This window comes from Cydia fagiglandana, chromosome 12 (genome assembly GCF_963556715.1).
Source record: "Cydia fagiglandana chromosome 12, ilCydFagi1.1, whole genome shotgun sequence".
Lineage (NCBI taxonomy): Eukaryota > Metazoa > Arthropoda > Insecta > Lepidoptera > Tortricidae > Cydia > Cydia fagiglandana.
This window is the reverse complement of record NC_085943.1, coordinates 910,603-929,572: the sequence shown is the minus strand read 5'-3', so window position 1 is coordinate 929,572 and position 18,970 is coordinate 910,603. Positions and strand designations below refer to the sequence as shown.

At 37.2% G+C, this 18,970-nt stretch overlaps 1 protein-coding gene across 3 annotated transcripts in view; it reads left to right on the top strand.

Moving 5' to 3' along the window:
* Positions 1–18,369, top strand: part of LOC134669419 (ATP-dependent Clp protease ATP-binding subunit clpX-like, mitochondrial) — a 52,424-nt gene extending 34,055 nt beyond the window's left edge. For 2 of the 3 annotated variants that reach the window (XM_063526994.1, XM_063526992.1), the window contains 10 exons: positions 7,382–7,526; positions 8,232–8,323; positions 9,206–9,359; positions 9,760–9,841; positions 10,875–10,988; positions 12,357–12,449; positions 12,849–12,977; positions 13,643–13,789; positions 14,537–14,611; positions 15,532–18,369. In XM_063526994.1, the coding sequence (XP_063383064.1) occupies positions 7,382–7,526; positions 8,232–8,323; positions 9,206–9,359; positions 9,760–9,841; positions 10,875–10,988; positions 12,357–12,449; positions 12,849–12,977; positions 13,643–13,789; positions 14,537–14,602 (1,022 nt within the window). In that variant the 3' untranslated portion in view covers positions 14,603–14,611; positions 15,532–18,369. The remainder of the gene's footprint in view (positions 1–7,381; positions 7,527–8,231; positions 8,324–9,205; positions 9,360–9,759; positions 9,842–10,874; positions 10,989–12,356; positions 12,450–12,848; positions 12,978–13,642; positions 13,790–14,536; positions 14,612–15,531) is intronic. The other variant, XM_063526993.1, reaches the window with a different exon arrangement.
* Positions 18,370–18,970: the final 601 nt, after the last annotated feature.

The following is an 18,970-nucleotide window of genomic DNA, read 5'->3' as shown; positions in this document are numbered from 1 at the left end:
ATGTCCTGGAGAGACAACACCATGAACTGAGACTGGACAAGAGCAACGTACTCCTGCTGGGACCTACAGGCTGCGGTGAGTCATTTCAACTGCTATAAATGTAGTAAATATGGGCATCAAATTTTACACCATCATTGATTTCTGTCCCAATTCGTACGTTTCCATAGAGACAAGCAATATGAAAGCCGATATCGTTCTCATCGTCACTGCGACGAATTGACGATGTGGCACAGAAATCAAATTCTTTAACTTTTAAAATAACTATTGTTTATACATAAGTATTTCTGTTTACCAACAGTAAAATCAGCTGTGTTTTGTTGACATTATGCCAAACGACAAATCCATTCTACGTATTCATACCACGCTTTTTTTTCGACCTCCAAAATTACGGACATATTCTATATTTACACACTTTGTCAACCAAAGAAATTATAAAAGTATATCCGTTGCCAAAACGACACACGTGTTAACAGAACTGGCAATAGTTTGGTAAACACTATAAGTATGGGAGGCGCGTGCAACTATATTCGCTATAGCTATTTTTGTAAATGCATTTGTCATTCGTACGTGACACGAATAAAAGTTGTGACGAAAACTTACAGATGCGTCTTGTGAGATCTGAGGGCCTACCGCGAACGTATTCCCTCTCTGTCGCACTTATAAACTCGTACGTAAGTGTGACAGGGAGGCAAGGCAACACGTCGAACGTGGTTCTCGGTATTATAATTTATAACATTTCATTATCTCTCATTACCCGAATATTTCTACCACAAATTACCTCCAATGAAATTAGAATCATTATTAACTGAAACAAAGTTACTTTTGTTTTGTTTCGTTCGTTTTTAAAAGAAACAAATTCAATTATTTTTCTAATATCATTTACTTATTCAAATTTGACTCCCAATTTTTCTTTATGGTGGGGCGCTAGAGATTATTATTACGTTATCTCTATTGATAGACTAGGAATCCTCTAGACTGAGTTTAGAGCAATTATTTCATGCAACCGATGATGCCAAAAACACGGGGGTGCGCGGGACGAGGTGAGCGAAGTCCCGTGCCGTGATTGGTCCGTTCAAAGACACGGACGTCACACAAAGACACTTTCGACTCGAACATCGTGTAAAATTACCATATGCGTGGCAGAGGGGGTAGCGCGACTATGCTCAGTCTGGAGGATGTTTTGTCTGTGTCTCTATTATATTACACACTTGCTTTTACGTGTGATCGGCCCTCAATTTTGTCGATGGACTTACTAAAATCGTGAACAATCAACAAATATAGTTTATTGTTACTATATATCGTTACGTTATAATAGCGGCGATTAATTCACACGGAAAACGGACCATTAAGCAATCCGCCTTGATCGCTAACACTAGCAAGGTCTACGATACACCTTGACACCTTGTAAGGAATTCTTCGCTACTCAACAGAATACTTACATTATATTGGAATTACAGACAAAACATCCTCCAGACTGAGCATATTCGCGCTACCCCCTCTGCCACGCATACGGTAATTTTACTCCATGTTCGAGTCGACAGTGTCTTTGTGTGACGTCCGTGTTTTTGAACGGACCAATCACGGCACGGGACTTCGCTCACCTCGTCCCGCGCACCCCCGCATTTTTGGCATCATCGGTTGCATGAAATAATTGCTCTAAACCCGGTCTAGAGGATTCCTAGTCTATGATAGGAATATAATAATCTGAGATATTAGGAGAATCTATACCTATTTTGTTTTTAACGAAATCGGCAATACTAACTCGGCATTATTTTTCAATAAAACAATATTTTTGGTAAAAGAAATATTAGTAATTGTATAACACACAACCAATTAAGAACGAAAATTGCCTACTTCCAAAACCTCATTATTTAAATTTACAGCGAATAAACAAATATAAATTAATTTTCGGTTGCTGATGAATAGTGATGAAGTTAAAATGACGTCACAATGTTTGTGACTTCCCCCATGTCACAACATGTCACATTTTCTTGACCCCCTCCCACCCCCTAAACGTGTAACGTAATTAATGGATGACCCCTAAATGGCGTAACAATCACGGAGCGTGACTGTACAAACAACAACACTCCTAACTGTACACCAGTGGACCTTATTACAAAAGTAAACTGTTACCATTTTGTTGACGAATTGTAACCAGTTTGTTGGACAATTGTAACCAGTTTGTTGGCGAATTATGGTCCTAGCTAAATTGGTAGTTCCATACTTACGCTATGGAGTGTCAAATGTAGCTAGAATCCTAAATGGCGTAACAATCACGGAGCGTGACTGTACATGTACAAGCAGCAACACTCCTAACTGTACATCAGTGGATCTTACTACAAAAGTAAACTGTTACCATTTTGTTGACGAATTGTAACCAGTTTGTTGGACAATTGTAACCAGTTTGTTGGCGAAGTGTAACCAATTTGTTGGCGAATTATGGTCCTAGCTAAATTGGTTGTTCCATACTTACGCTATGGAGTGTCTAATGTAGCTAGAATCCTAAATGGCGTAACAATCACGGAGCGTGACTGTACACACAGCAACACTCCTAACTGTACACCAGTGGACCTTATTACAAAAGTAAACTGTTACCATTTTGTTGACGAATTGTAACCAGTTTGTTGGACAATTGTAACCAGATTGTTGGCGAAGTGTAACCAATTTGTTGGCGAAAGTAATGTAATAACCGCGCCGCGTTAAGAGTTAAGTAAGACAGAAGATTTATGAGTTTATGACGTTTAACTTCGTACCCACGAATTTGACAGCTGAAGATGGTTCTGTACCGTCAACTGTAAAAAAAAAATCAAATATCATTTATTATCGTTTATTTTTTTATTTTATTTTTTATTTATCTTTCTTCTTAGGCTAGGTCATTTATAATATGAATATAAAAGTAAAATATAAAAACACTTACAAAACAATAAAAAATACATATAAACACATTATAAAAAACCTAACCTAGGGTGCCGCCGGCAGCGGGGCAGGGCCCAAGCTGCCGGTGGCCAGGGCCGCAGAGTGAGGAACCGACGTACTATACGCGCCGTGTCTAAAATTACCGCCTTCTGCATCTGACCCTTGATCATTTATTTATTATTATTATTTATTTAATATGGGTGCACAAGTCATCTAATATGTCCCAATAGCTCTTATGTCAGCGAATTAAGAACTATGGGACATATTTTTGAATAAGTTGGCTACACCCATATTTTTACAAATGACTGTACAGCGCCATAATGTATTTTGAGGTAGAGGTTTTGTCAAACGTCAACTATTGTCAACCACAGTTACCGAATGATGTATGGAGCCGTACAGTCAGCAGCAGAAGTTGCTAAGCGGGCGAGATGTTCAAAATGATCTCGACGCGACTTTATAGTTAAGAGAATAAGAGCGTGTCAAGGTAATTTTGTACACCTCGCCCGCTTAGCAACTTCTGCTGCTGACTGTACAACTCCGTCTAGGTTAGCTGTCAAATTTGAAACACAGTTTTAGACTTAACATGTTTACAGGTAATTAATCCTTGGTATGATTTAAACGCATTAAATTGTTTACGTGAATTGAATTATTTATTTTATGTTGATTGTATAACAATAACATAAATATGCAAAGGTGCAATACAAACTTACTTTTTTAAAAGTCGGTTAATAACATTACGATATAGACCGTGAAGCCCTACTGTCCTACTGTCTTCTTAAGAACGGTCACAATGCAATGTGTACCTTAATACATTTACATAAGGTGCAAGCTAAAATTATAAATCTTATCTTATCAAACTATTGTATTTACAACTATTATGAAAATATGTTTATATGCATGACGTCATACTTAATGCAAATGTTGTGTTTATTTGGTGATGCATTTGCTTCTTATTTATGTTTGAATTACTTATATGACTGGAAATATTTTTATCAATGTGTAAGGTAACTAAGATTTCCCATCATATAATTTTAAATGAATGTAGATTGGAGGTTTGCAATATATCAAATCATGTTAGTGAATTTTCAATTTCCAGGGAAATAGTCTTTTTTTTATTAGTAACATAATGAATGTAGCACAACGGCTAAACGGCTAACAGCTTAGGATAGCACAAACTGTAATTTAGATATGCCTTCTTGCCATTTTCGTCCACTGAACAACAAAGGAAAGTTTTACCTGAAGGTTATCTGCTCTTTAGCGATAAGGTCGCCTTTTATTTACCTCTGTCTTTATTAGGGAATGCAAATCGGTTATTTTTTGTATGGTAATAACCGCGGTTTCGGTTCATAACCGATTATTTCCATACAAAAAATAACCGAAAATAACCGATTTGCATTCCCTAGTCTTTATGTATTATTTGTGTTTTCTTGTAAATTTATGTTGAGGTTGTGCAATGAGGAGGTTTTGTATTGTATTGTTGTCATGTACCAATCATATCTTTGCGTGTTCTATACATTCTATTGTGAATGTAAATGACATATTGTAGACTAAGCGATATTAGGGCTTATGAACTTATGAATGCCGGACGACTTGTGGGCCAAGTTAACCACAGAGTGGGAGCCCCATGAGTCTAACCGGGGAGCCGGCAGGCCTCGTCGGCGATGACGGGATAACTTGGACTCCTTCTTGAGAGGCTGGCCAGATATTGCACTAAATAGAGACGAGTGGAGGAAGGGGGGACACAGTGGGCTCTGAATAATATAATCTATATATATAAATGCAAGTGTCCTGACTGACTGACTGACTGACTGACTGATTCATCAACGCAGAGCCGAAACTACAAAAGCCAGAAAGTTGAAATTTGCACACCAGATTGCATTTATAAAGTGTACAAGAGATAAGAAGCGATTTTGAGAAATTCAACCCCTAAGGGGGTTAAAAAGGGGATGAAAGTTTGTATGGGGTTAAAGTTTTCTTTTAAGCTAGGAATTTGAAACTTCGTTAAAAGATATATTATTAAAATACAAGAAAACTAATTTCAGCGTTTTTGAAAATTCATCCCCTAAGGTGGTGAAAAAGGGGTTAAAAGTTTGTATGGAAATCAAAAATTTTTTCGAGTGGTGGACTTGAATCTTTGTATTTAGGGATATTATTAGAAGACAGGAATAGTACATTTCGATGCTAGTGCGGAAGGTATGTCATTACTTCACGAGTACCGAGATATCTTGCCACGAGCCGCAGGCGAGTGGCAAGACTCGGGACGAGTGAAGAATGACATTTCCGCACGTGTATCGAACGACGTTTTTTAATACAGTTGCGAAAAAATAAGAAAAACATTGTTAATCGTACACTAAACAAAAGTGGTAACAGTGACAGCTCGGTTAGACGTCGTCTTTAAGTATATTATATCTATGGGCGTTTGACAGCTATTCCGTTCCATTCAGTCAACTTATTAAGAACGGAATTTTCAATATTGAATATTAAAAATTAAACGTGTTATAATGATGAAGAGGTAAGTAATTAAATATGAAATATGTAATATTTTTCGTATTCTTACATTAACGGTAGGTTTTTATGCTGATTACGACGTTTAAAGGAAACTAATATTAACACTCATCAATAAGTAGTCGTGAATTGGAACAAGTATAAATTTAAAAAAATTGGAAAAGTAAAAAGCACTAGTTCGAGATAACCAACTTTCCGCACGCTAAACAGCTACGTAAAGTAGCACTTTTTGAGCAACTGTATTAAAAAAGTGATTTCAGCGTTTTGTAAAATTCATCGCCTAACAGGGTTAAAAAGGGGTTGAAAATTTTAATCCATTACAAATGCTTTGAAACTTCTTAGAAAGGCATAATAGCCGATTACAAAAAAAAGTGATTGCAACGGTTTTGGAAATTCGACCCCTAAGGGGGTTAAAAAGGGGATGAAAGTTCGTCTTCGGGTGCAAATTTTATTTTAAGCTAGGAACTTGAAACTTTGTAAAAATATATCAAATTTAAATACAAGAAAACTAATTTCAGCGTTTTAGAAAATTCATCCCCCAAGGTGGTGAAAAAGGGGTTGAAAGTTTGTATGGATATCAAAAAATTTTTCGAGCGCGGGACTTGAATCTTTGTATTTGGGGATATTATTAGAAGACAATAAAAGTAATTTCAGCGTTTTGTAAAATTCATCTCCTAACAGGGTTAAAAAGGGGATGAAAGTTTGTATGGGGTTGAAGTTTTCATTTGAGCTAGGAATTTGAAACTTCGTTAAAAGATGTATTATTAGAATACAAGAAAACTGATTTCAGCGTTTTTGAAAATTCATCCCCTAAGGTGGTGAAAAAGGGGTTGAAAATTTGTATGGATATCAAAATTTTTTTCGAGCGCGGGACTTGAATCTTTGTATGTGGGGATATTGTTGGAAGGCAATAAAAGTAATTTCAGCGTTTTGTAAAATTCATCCCCTAACAGGGTTAAAATGGGTTTCAAATTTTTAATCCATTACTAATGCTTTGAGAATTCTTAGAAAGGCATAATAGCCGATTACAAAACAAAGTAATTGCAACGTTCTTGGAATTTCAACCCCTAAGGAGGTTAAAAAGGGGATGAAAGTTCGTCTTCAGGTGCAAATTTTATTTGAAGCTAGGAACTTGAAACTTTGTAAAAAGGTATTAAATTAAAATACAAGAAATTAATTTCAGCGTTTTTGAAAATTCATCCCCTATGGTGGTGAAAACGTGGTTGAAAGTTTGTATGGATATCATACATTTTTTCGAGCGCGGGATTTGAATCTTTGTATTTGGGGATATTATTAGAAGACAATGAAAGTGATTTCAGCGATTTGTAAAATTCATCCCCTAACAGGGTTAAAATGGGGTTCAAAGTTTGAATCCATTACAAATGCTTTGAAACTTCTTAGAAAAACATAATAGCCGATTACAAAAAAAAGTAAGTAATTGCAACGTTTTAGGAAATTCTACCCCTAAGGGGGTTAAAAAGGGGGTGAAAGTTCGTCTTGGGGTGTAAATTTAATTTTAAGCTAGGAACTTGAACTTTTTGCAAAAAAGGTATTAAAAGAAAAAACATGAAAACGAATTCATGCACTTTTGAAAATCATCCCTCAAGGTGGTGAGAAAGAGGTTGAAAGTTTGTATGGAGATCAGATATTTTGTGAGTGCGGAACTTTAATCTTTGTATAAGGGCATAGGTATTATGAGAATACAAGAAAAGTAATTTCAGCCCAAATGTAACCAATATCAAAATCCACTTGAAATAAAACTTCATACAACTTGCTAAAAAAGAAAAGTACTTAATTTCAACATTGCTTGGATATGAAAATTATAGGTACTAAAGATGTAAAATGTTGAAGATAAGATTCCACGCGGACGAAGTCGCGGGCAACAGCTAGTAATATATAATAAACTTATGTCCAATACTCTTTCCTTACAACTAAATTCAATTTTTTTTCTAATTTTCAGGCAAAACTCTCCTCGCCCAAACAATAGCGCAATGCCTGGACGTACCGTTCGCGATATGCGATTGCACCACTCTCACGCAAGCCGGATACGTCGGAGAAGATATCGAGAGCGTCATCGCCAAATTGCTGCAGGATGCCAACTTCAAGTCAGTACCATTATAGCACAGCCCACTGCCACCTAATGAATAATAACACCCTCCGCAAACGATAGCGCAGTGCCTCGACGTGCCGTTTGCGTCGACTGCACAACCTTCACGCAAGGTAGATACATGGGTGAAGACATCGAGAGCGCTTCGCCAAATTACTGCAAGACGCCAATTTCAAGTTTGTTTCTTTCCTTTTTGAAGATTGTTGGTATTGGCAGGGTCGCCCTGTGAGCAATATTTCTTTGAATAAATTTTCCGACATTTATCTAAGTATGTATGTATATTGTCGCCTAGCAGCCATAGTACGAGCTTTGTTTAGTTTGGGGCTAGGTTGATTTGTTTAAGATGTCTCCAGATATTTATTTATTTATTTATTAAATCTTTACTAGGCTAGATAGCGCAGCCTCGTTGGTCGGCGGCGAGAGCGAGCTTTTACCAATTGACATGATTTTGACTTTGAGATTAAACTGGAAATCATATATGTGACACTGCAATTGATTTCCTCGACATTACATTAGAGCATATGACATTAGAGCTCGTTTTAATCGAAGACATTGAAGGTAGAGTGGTAGTTCCCATTTTATGCTTCCCCCTTTCATATTTAAAATATATACATTAAATACAGAATATAATATACAGTAAACAAATAGTTAAATAACAATATAGTTAATAGTAGCCTAAGTAATGTTTGTCGTATGGTTTCAGTGTGGAGCGGGCGCAGACGGGCATCGTGTTTCTGGACGAGGTGGACAAGATCGGAGCAGTGCCCGGCATACATCAGCTCAGGGACGTCGGAGGTATATATCTATATCCCTGCTCGTTCCCTGTTCCCCTTCTTCCTCGGTCCCTCATTGCTGAGGATCGCGACCATGTATGCTACGTCTCCACAGTGTGCGATCATAAGCCATATGGGTCACGCACTGCATGTTGCCGCCAACCACTCTCTTCACAACATCAGACCATCTCGTGGGTGCTTTTCCTCGCGCTCGCTTGCCCTCTATTTGGCCCAAGATAATTTGCCTTTCTAGGTCGTGCTTTTTAGACCGCATGATATGACCAAAGAAGCTGAGTGCGCGTTCTTGACATTTTGTAGAGAGCCGTGTGGTGATCTTCAGCTCCTCTAGGATAGACTTGTTGGTTCTCATAGCCGTCCAGGGATTTTAGCATAAAGGCATTAAGAAATAGTATCTTTAGAGTGGCCAAGCCCGAAAAGAAAAGGCGTCAAAGAGAAGGCGGAGGACCGCCAAACATGGAAATTGCTCCACCGACAAGAGTCATACTCTTAAATATATGATGATGAGAGTGGCCAAGCACCACCTCGCTTCTAGTTCAATTATTTCACGTCTCGGCGGCAAATTGACAGAATCTTCATGAGTTCGATTAACAACGCGATGAGGTAATATTCAAAATGCGGGCGTATTTTCTCGTGTATGTTTGCTTGACCATTTCAGTGAATAAAATTGACAATAAAGGCCGAAAACTAAATAGGCAATCGTCGGCAGACGAAGTGTGATGTAAAAGGTTAAGCGAGCGAAGAATTTAATAATACAAGATCAACGATTCTTATCCCGAGTAATCCCGAACAAGTTATCGACCATGTGTAGTACTTTTCTTTAAAAAAAATGGTCATACGTTGTTAGCCCCAAAATCAAAACTGATATGTATTTATTATTTTTCAGGCGAAGGTGTTCAACAGGGCATGCTCAAAATGCTGGAAGGTGCCGTGGTGTCCGTCCCCGAGCGGAACTCGCGCAAGCTCAGGGGAGACGCGGTACAAGTGGACACCACCAACATATTGTTCGTGGCGAGCGGGGCCTACAACGGACTTGACAGGTTACAATGATAATATTTATAATAAGCTAGCGACTGCCTGCGACTTCCATCGCCTCTTAGTAGCTGGAGATGTCATCGCTGTCATTTTCTTCACGAAACAGTTTGCCTTTTTTTGCAGGCGGGTGATAAAATGTAAACCATTCTCGTGTTGTGCCAAATTGCGTCCAAGACAGTTCAGAGTTTTTTAATGGTTTTAAACCCAAAAATTCAAATATACAAAAACGTTATGTATTTTAATTATAAGCATTTTATTATATTCCATTTTGACCGTTTTAATTTATAATCGATACTTTATTTTCGAAATTTCGAAGTATCGTCACTTTAAATTTGGTTTACTTTGTAGAAAACATTACAATACTGGCGAAATGTGTCTTTAAAGGTGATGTATAATTTGTGGCAGGCTGGTGCAGCGCCGCAACAACGAGAAGTACCTCGGCTTCGGCGCCTGGGACGCCAGGTCCGGCCGCCGCGCCGCGCTGCAGGTACACACACACACACACACACACACACACACACACGCGCCCACACTCCTCACACAACATCCGTGGACCTTATTACTAAAGGCATAAGGTCCACCTGTGTACAGTTAACATTGTGGGTGATGGTACACTTGTTGCATGCTCGACACTCAGTGTAGAGTTAAGTTTTTGATTAGAGAAAGGGGCGAGCTACGATGGCGTCATCTATGTAAACCTTTGACAGTTGCCAACCCCATTCGGTGACCGTAAAACATGCCGCAGGAAGAGGCCATCTGTTGATGTCATACTGACGGGCACTTTTTTGTCAGACTTACCTCTCTATTACAATTAATTATAATTCCCTTCGATCGAAGTCAATCTATAGATTGATATAGATATGTATACATTTCAAGTTTATATATTACACCGTCGGTCAACACTTTTAAAAATAGACTGGATACACATTTTAGAACATTAACAAGGGGGCATCCATTAATTACATCACACGTTTAGGGGGAGGGAGGGGGTCAAGAAAATGTGACATATTGTGACATGGGGGAGGGGGGAGACACAAACTTTGTGACGTCACTTTAACTTCATCAGTAACCGAAAGTGTATTTAAATTATTTTATTCGCTGTACATTTAAATAACAAGTTTTTAAAACGATAATCGTTTTTATTCGTTTAATTTTTTTTCCTAAGCAGTTTTGGGTTGTAAAAATACTAATATTTTTATCGTCAAAAATATTTTGATAAAATATTAATATGTAATACTTAGGTACTTACTGAATTCGATTTGGCGATTTCGTAGAAAAAAATGTGACGTCACACTAGGGGGGAGGGGTTTTCCAAATGTGACCAAGTGTGACAAGGAGGGGGGGAGGCGTCAAAAAACTTAAAAAATCGTGTGACGTAATTAATGGATGACCCCCAAGTGCAAACTAAAATACAAGTGCTTCGAGTTCTAAGAGCTGCTAGTGTATCAAATAAAATAATAAAAATAATAAATAAAATTGTTTAGAAAATGAAAACTGTATTGATTGGTTATTGTTTGCAGGCCGCAGCCGCTGACGCGTCGCCGCTGGACTCGGCGGCGCTGGAGAACGAGGAGCGCGACGGCTGGCTGCGCAAGGTGCAGGCCCGGGACCTCATCGACTTCGGCATGATCCCGGTACGCTGTATACACGGTGTAACATGAGTAAACCGAATAATTTTAACAGCGTATTCCTGATCATATTTAGAGACAAAAATGTCCTATAAACTTTTTTTTAAAACGCCTAGTTTCAGAGATAATATTAATTTAAAAATAAACAAGTTTTTGTTGTAACCTAATGTAAAAGGCCTTTTTGGTGGTAATGTTGCTGCTATGGGACGTAGTCTAAATATCTTTATTGATAGATGTCAAAAAGTGACAAGTAACACCTTGCAAAAAGAAGGTTTTACGAAAAAAAATGTAAAAAGACAATTTTAAGTAACAAGTTTACTAATAACATTTATTGTTTATGTACAAATACATTCAAAAAATTGAAAAAAAAAACAAAAAAAAATTTTTTTTTTTGTGAAATTGACCTAAACTCATATTACATTTTTTCCTTCTTTTGACCTCAGAAATGCGTGGTTAAAATTATTCGGTTTACTCATGTTACACCGTGTATTGCTTCTGTTATCGAATTTAAACTATCGTGAGACACGTACTTTAATACAGTATAATTACCCAATTGTAAAAGGAAATCTATTTACCTGTGTTGGTTAGGGTGGCACAAAAAACATTTTTTTTTCCGACGGGGCACCCCCTTATTTTGTTACACTTATTATACTGATAAAATACACCAAGTTTCGTAATTTTATCTCAACTAAGATTTGTATGTTGTATGAAAACCAAAAAAAAAACAAGTATTTATTATGCAGAATTTTATTTAAGTATCTGTTTTCACATTATTTGCACATGTGATTTATAAGTTTTTAAGTAGAAAAACATTTTTATTTATATTTTTTATAAATTTTCAAATGTAAGATTTTTAGAATTTCACATAAAAAATAGAAATAAAAATGGTTTTTCACCAAATAACTTTTAAATCACACTATCAAATAATGTGAAAACTACTACTTACATAAAAGTCAAAAAAATAATAACTTGATTTTTTTGGATTTCATACAACTTTGAAAAATTTCAAAGTGTTTGAGCACCTCCGTGTAGTTGAGATAAGATTACAAAACTTGGCATATTTAGTAAACAGAACAAGTGTAACAATATGAGAGGGTGCCGCTTCTTCTAGTTAGAGTTTGATTTTTTCCCATACAAACGTGAACCAGTGTTGGTCCCCTCTCGCATAACACCGACTACAACCGCCTCGCACTCACGTGTTTGTAGTAAGTCGCGCAACAAGTTTCGGAGAGCCTACTGTGTGTTGGTGCAACTAACCCTAAAATAGTGGCAGAGTGAACATTTTTTTTGTTTAATACGGCCCAACTATAGCTATAATATAAGCTTACATAACATAATAAACGAAACTAACATATATGTAATGTGATGTTGCAGGAATTTGTAGGCAGGTTCCCTGTGCTGGTGCCGTTCCACTCTCTCAACCAGGACCTGCTCGTCCGGATACTCACCGAGCCCAAGAACGCCATGGTAGGCTATACGAGTAAACTATTGTTAAAGGATCAACCTAATCTCACGAAAAGATAAAAAAGTCTCAGCTAATGTTTTGTGTATTTGTTTTCCCGAAAGATACATAAATCATGATTATCATGAATCATTTATTTCTCGTGAAGAATTAGTTTAACATACAAAAGTAACATTATAACGTTAGATATACATAATTACATATTGTTTACCACGAAATGGGCTCACCTCAGCATAATGCTGACCCGAGAGTCGGCGCTGATGTTCCGGCGAGTCCATTTTTGTAGGCCACGATCGCAGCTGTACGGCACGGCCTCCTAGAACTGAACGCATCCACTTGCGGCGGCTGCCAGCGCCATCTGGCCTACGGGTGTGACATATGCAGATAAAACTTTTTTTTTTTAGGTGAATCAATATAAGCTGCTGTTCGCGATGGACAAGTGCGAGTTGACGTTCAGCGATGACGCTCTGAGGGCCGTCGCCGCGCTCGCCATGGAGCGCAAGACCGGCGCAAGAGGCCTCCGGGCCATCATGGTCAGATATCTTGTTTGCATGGAAATATTCTAATACCAGTATTTAAACCCGCGGGTTGGACCTTCTAAAGAATCACAGGGTTTTGAAACATATCTATTGTCACTGATAGTGATACGTAGGCTGACTCCAGCCATCAGATCCTGCAGCAAGGACTAAGAAGAGGAGACTACAAAGGGGAGGCGATGTTGATACAAAATAGCACTGAAAACTCGCATGACTGCTGATTCAACCTAAGCGGAGTGAGTGTGTCAACGTCACCTCACACCGGCTAAGCCTCAACCGCGAAATCATCATCAAGGCGGCTTGTTAACAAGGGCCCAACGATAAACGCGAAAATCAAAATTTAGTTCTTCTTCTTCCTCGCGTTATCCCGGCATTTCGCCACGGCTCATGAGAGCCTGGGGTCCGCTTGACAACTAATCCCATGATTTGACGTAGGCACTAGTTTTTACGAAAGCGACTGCCATCTGACCTCAAATTGAAAATCAAAATTTAGTTATCTGCCATAAAATGCAAGAGTGATAGAGATATTAGATAACGAAATTTCGATTTTCTTGTTTCGCGGTATTCCCCCAGATTGTGACAGAAAGTGGTAGCGGCGCTACCTATGCAGAGTTTCGCGTAATATTGCCTATTGTGCTACAATAAAAGGTACTGCGTTTCAGGAATCGTTACTCTTAGAAGTCATGTTCGAGATCCCCGGCTCGGATATCGGCGCAGTACACATCAATGAAGGCTGCGTGCTCCGTGCCGAGCCTCCGCTACGGTCCAGGAGACAACCCGCCAGGTCGCAGAGGGATTCTTGGCCCGAGGTAAGCTCTACATATAACTCTACAATTACTGATGTTAGATATACAACGTAGGAGACAGACCATCCGCCCGGCCACAGACTAGCCCGATGTAAACTCTACATATGACTCTACAGTTACTGTTGTTAGACATATAACGTAGGAGACAGACCATCCGCCCGGACACAGACTACTAGCCCGATGTAAACTCTACATATGACTCTACAGTTACTAATGTTAGACATACAACGTAGGAGACAGACCATCCGCCCGGACACAGACTACTAGCCCGATGTAAACTCTACATGTGACTCTACAGTTACTAATGTTAGACATACAACGTAGGAGACAGACCATCCGCCCGAACACAGACTACTAGCCCGATGTAAACTCTACATATGACTCTACGTGCAACAACTAATAATGTTAGATTATATACTGAGGTTTTAAAAAAAAATATACCCTTTATTTTTTCGAAAAACTAACGTCTTTTGGGTTATATCGACGCAGAATTAACTCTTTTAAGAAATAAAAATAGCTAATCTAAAAAAAGTATTTATGAATATAACATATTACTTCCTGCTAACGTCTTATAGCGTTATTCATAAACGCGTTACTGGCCTGAATTAGCTATGAATCGTTTGTCTTTATCTGTCTTTTTGACTTATATATTTGTAAGAAAGGGATAAAACATAATTTAACTAAATCAAGCCCGTAAAGTTTTATGAATAAACGGGTTATAATTTAGAATTACATACCACCATTTCCCAGGTAAACGAATACGCAGCCGAACCGAACAATTCTAATTGCTTTTGGTCCTCACAAAATGGATTTTAACGTCCATCGGTAACTTGTGCTTGAGTATCCTACTTTGTTATTAATTATTATGGAATTACAATTAGATAGTAAATTAAATCATTACAGTTTGTTTTACCTATCCTCTAGCCGCTCAGAGACCTATAAAAAGGTCTTCTGTTCCATTTTAATCTGAACTTTGTGTTGACAAAATAAAATTTCATTTTGCTTGGCAAGGTTTGACGTATGGGCGGCTGAGGCTATACATTTCATCCTACTTAGTTAAGTATTTATGTAAAATCACAGTAGAAATAGATTCTTGCTGGCTAGATCTGTAGGGCATAAATATCAATAAAGCAATTTATACTTTGGACAGTTTGAACTTAACACAGTATAAAGAATTTGATGTTGTGCCGTTTTTGAGGTTTATGTTAATTTAATCCTTTTATGTTTAGTTTTTGTTAATGTTCGTAGGACACAGAGTTTGTAAATAGTTTTACCTATAACTTGTTTCTGGATACCGTATAAGTACTGATGTGCATAAGGAAACTTTCCAAAAATACGAAATGTTTCGGAAATTTTACGTAGGAAAAATTCGGAAAATTTCTTACATTTTTGTATGAGAATTGAAACTTTCCAATTTTAAATTTATATTTCCCATATTTCCTAGAGAACGTTTCATGAAATTTCCGAGAATTTATAGAATTTTATGGAAACTCAGCAAATTGCACATCTGTACGTATAAGTACCTACTTTAGTTTTGCTGTACACTTATTTGTGATTGATATGAAAGAAATATGAAAAATTTAATTATTCTAATATAATATGTAAATATACAGCTAAGTAGATCTAAACTTTACAAAGTTTTTAGTCACCTCATCACTATATATGTTTTTCCTAGTGCCTTGTTTTTGTAATTACTATAACGACTAATATAAATAATATAAATATGTTTTATATTTGATCACCAGAAAGAAGACACGACCGTGGAGCAATCCTGCGCGCTGTGAGCAGACAGACAGACATACTAAATTGCCGCTCTGCGCTCTACTGTCAAAGGCGGGCGGCGTCGTACGAAACGTCACCGAGGTTTGACTTCTGTCAAATTACATTTAACTCTTAAATATACAAAGAACTACAGGATTTACTAGAGCAAGTACTAGATAATACACTGATCGTGCAAGCGACAGTGTTTAAATACCACCATAAATGTCAAACTTATATGAAAAAATATATTTACACGTCTGCAGTAAGAAATAGATGACAAGTAATTTTGTTTATTAAATTATTAAAAATTCTAATAAAAAAAACGCAACCCAAAATATAAAGCAAACTACAAAAAAAAGTAGTGTAGCAAAAATTGGTCTCTTAAAGTCAACCTTATTAAGTATCGCATAAAAGTGAAATTCGTACGACGTTGCTCGTCGTCTCGTGAACTACTTTACTATAGTTTAAATTAGTTCGAAGTACAATAAATTATAGTATTATGTTAGAAGCGTGTTCAATTCAAACTACAGAAAAGATAAACAAAAGATAATAAATAAAATGGAACAAAAACATCTGCAAAAATATCAAAATCGGTTCATCGATTACGAAGATTAAGCACGCCCTAGCATAATACGTAGCTAAACTGTTATGTAGTCTTCTAGTACTCCAGATAGCATTTCATACAGCGCCCGACACATTATATTACTGTAATTTTAGCCAAAAAAAATACCGATACCATTGAAAAATTTTACGGTTTAGACTCACTTGTTTTTAGTCACTCGCGCGACATGTTTCGGAGAGCCTAGGTCTCCTTTCTCAAGCACTAACAGTGTGAGCAGCGTTCACGATGGCCGTGTATCGCGTACTGCGGCTCGCCGCGTCGCACGCTGCGCGCGCCATACCGACACCATATCTAAGACCCGTTGGTGTGCAATCCTTTACCGAAAACCGCACTGAAATCGGCTTGTCCGCTTGGGAGATACGAAGCCACAGATAGACATTACATATACACATTTATTGTGACTGTTGATATTGATGATTAAAAACATTTACATTACACATGTCAAACTTTTTTTTGAATTATATTAAATTTACTTTCAGCCTTCTGGCACCAAATAAAATTTTATCTCAGAAAAAAGGTCTTAAAAGATAATTTATCTTAAAATAAGATAATACCTATATTGGCTGAATAGGAATTTATTTTCGCCTCTTTATAAATTTTGATAAAAACGAAAACTGATCCCAATCAAAAGAGCTGTAAAATAAAAAAATATATAAATGGAAAAGATCAAGCTAACTTTATTTATGTGTTTTCAACAAATTACAGTAATATTATGAGTTATGAGATGGGATTCTGATAGAGTAGAATGCATTAATTCATATTCCCTTCGAGGTGTATCTCATGGAAACAGCTCTGAAAGCACTTCATATATTTCATAATCTTAATAAGATCAGGTATCAACGCCAAATGGTGAGTGACAAGTCACCGTTCTGACCATTCGGACTCACACTTAAAATATTTAGGTACAATTGTCTTTATGTCACCTTAAAACTAATCTACGGAAAAAAAGCGTGCTAAACAACTAGATAAAATTTTTTATTGGAAATTCTTAACCCCCGTTCCAAAGATTTGGTGCCAGCACCATCCCCCCTTGACAGACTGGTCAACGTCACCCGGCGCGCCGCGGCGGTATACTATGAAACTTTTCATACAATAAAATTTAGCGAACGCTTTAACGGTGACATATGGTTTGGTGCAACCGACCCTTAAGATATAAAGTACAACGATAGTCAGTTAACACATTCATTACCACTAAGTGCTACGGGTTACGCTCGTAGCGCGTAGCCACGGTTTCGCCGTATGTAGCGCGTAGTTGCTACGAACAGTGTACCCGACAGTCGGGTTCTTGGTGTTGAATGTGTTAAGACTGTTAAGAGTGTTGTCAGTAAATCAACATTACATTGCGGCACTAATTTCATAAAATAGTAGAAATTAAATAAAATGGAACTAAAAAAAATTCCATACTAAATTGTTGCCATGTTTAAGCATTTTACGAATGTGACAGTTACGTAGTAAGTGGCGCCCTCAATAATTTTCTACAATTTGTATAACTATACACATGAATTTAAAACATTGAATATCAAACAATTTTTCAAAGAGATAAATGTTCGAAGTGTTTTCAGAGTACTCGTCATACATTGTTCTTAATGCGTAGTTCCTTGTTGAGCCCTATCCCGCGTGATTCACAATGTTCTGACAAAACTGAAATATCTGTTCTAACTAGCGATTAACGCACATGTGTCGTGAGCAAAATGGCATAAAGCGTCATGAAATTTTGTGAAGCGTCACAAAATAATGCGAAGCGTCACAAAATGTTGCGAAGCGTCACGAAATTTTGTGAAGCGTCACAAAATATTGCGAAGCGTCACGAAATGTCGTGAAGCGTTATACAATGTCATTACAAGTGCGCGCGCGAATCGGGGTATGTTATATGTTATTAAATAGTTGGCAATTTATCGAGTGTTGTTATCCATCAAGCAAACTATGTGATGTAAATTATTGTACATAAAAATAGAACATTTTAATATTTTTTAAGGTAAACTTAGTCCCCCGCTACGGAAAGGGAAATACTGATAAAAATTCATGTTTTGACATTTGTTATTTTCTTATACTATACATAGTTATTTTTTAATTTATATAAGTTGTGGTGTGATTTATGTGTGTACATCTGAATGCCTAAGGGGTGAGAAATGGTTGTAAAATCACATTGCGACTTGGATTAAATAGTTTTAAGCCTATTTTCAAATTAAAATAATGAAAACTATACTTGTTTATTATTTTGATAGGTACTCATTTATAAACCTAACTAATTAAAGGAAGCGAATAAAAATTCCAGAGTATTTCAATTAGGTTTTTGGACCCATTGAAAGTAATGTTGTGTGTTTTTATTATAGTAGGTATTCAATACCACAATAATATTACGTCGAGTTGCGGAAACCAAGCCCGCGAGAACCTATAACCTATATAACCACTAATAGGGATTTGTTGATATTTTGCCTTTAATAAGCGAATGGAAGAAAAAAGCGGCCAAGTGCGAGTCGGACTCGCCCATGAAGGGTTCCGTAGCAGCAAGTAACATAATAAAATTGCGGTTTACGATTTATGACGCATTAAAAAAAACTACTTCCTAGATCTCGTTCAAACCAATTTTCGGTGGAAGTTTGCATGGTAATGTACCTAATATTTTTTTAAGTTTTATCATTCTCTTATTTTAGAAGTTACAAGGGGGGGGGGGGGGCGGGGCGGGGACACATTTGGAAGTGTCTCTCGCGCAAACTATTCAGTTTAGAAAAAAATAATATTAGAAACCTCAATATCATTTTTGAAGACCTAAATTTATTGTTTTTTTTTTCTATTTTTGT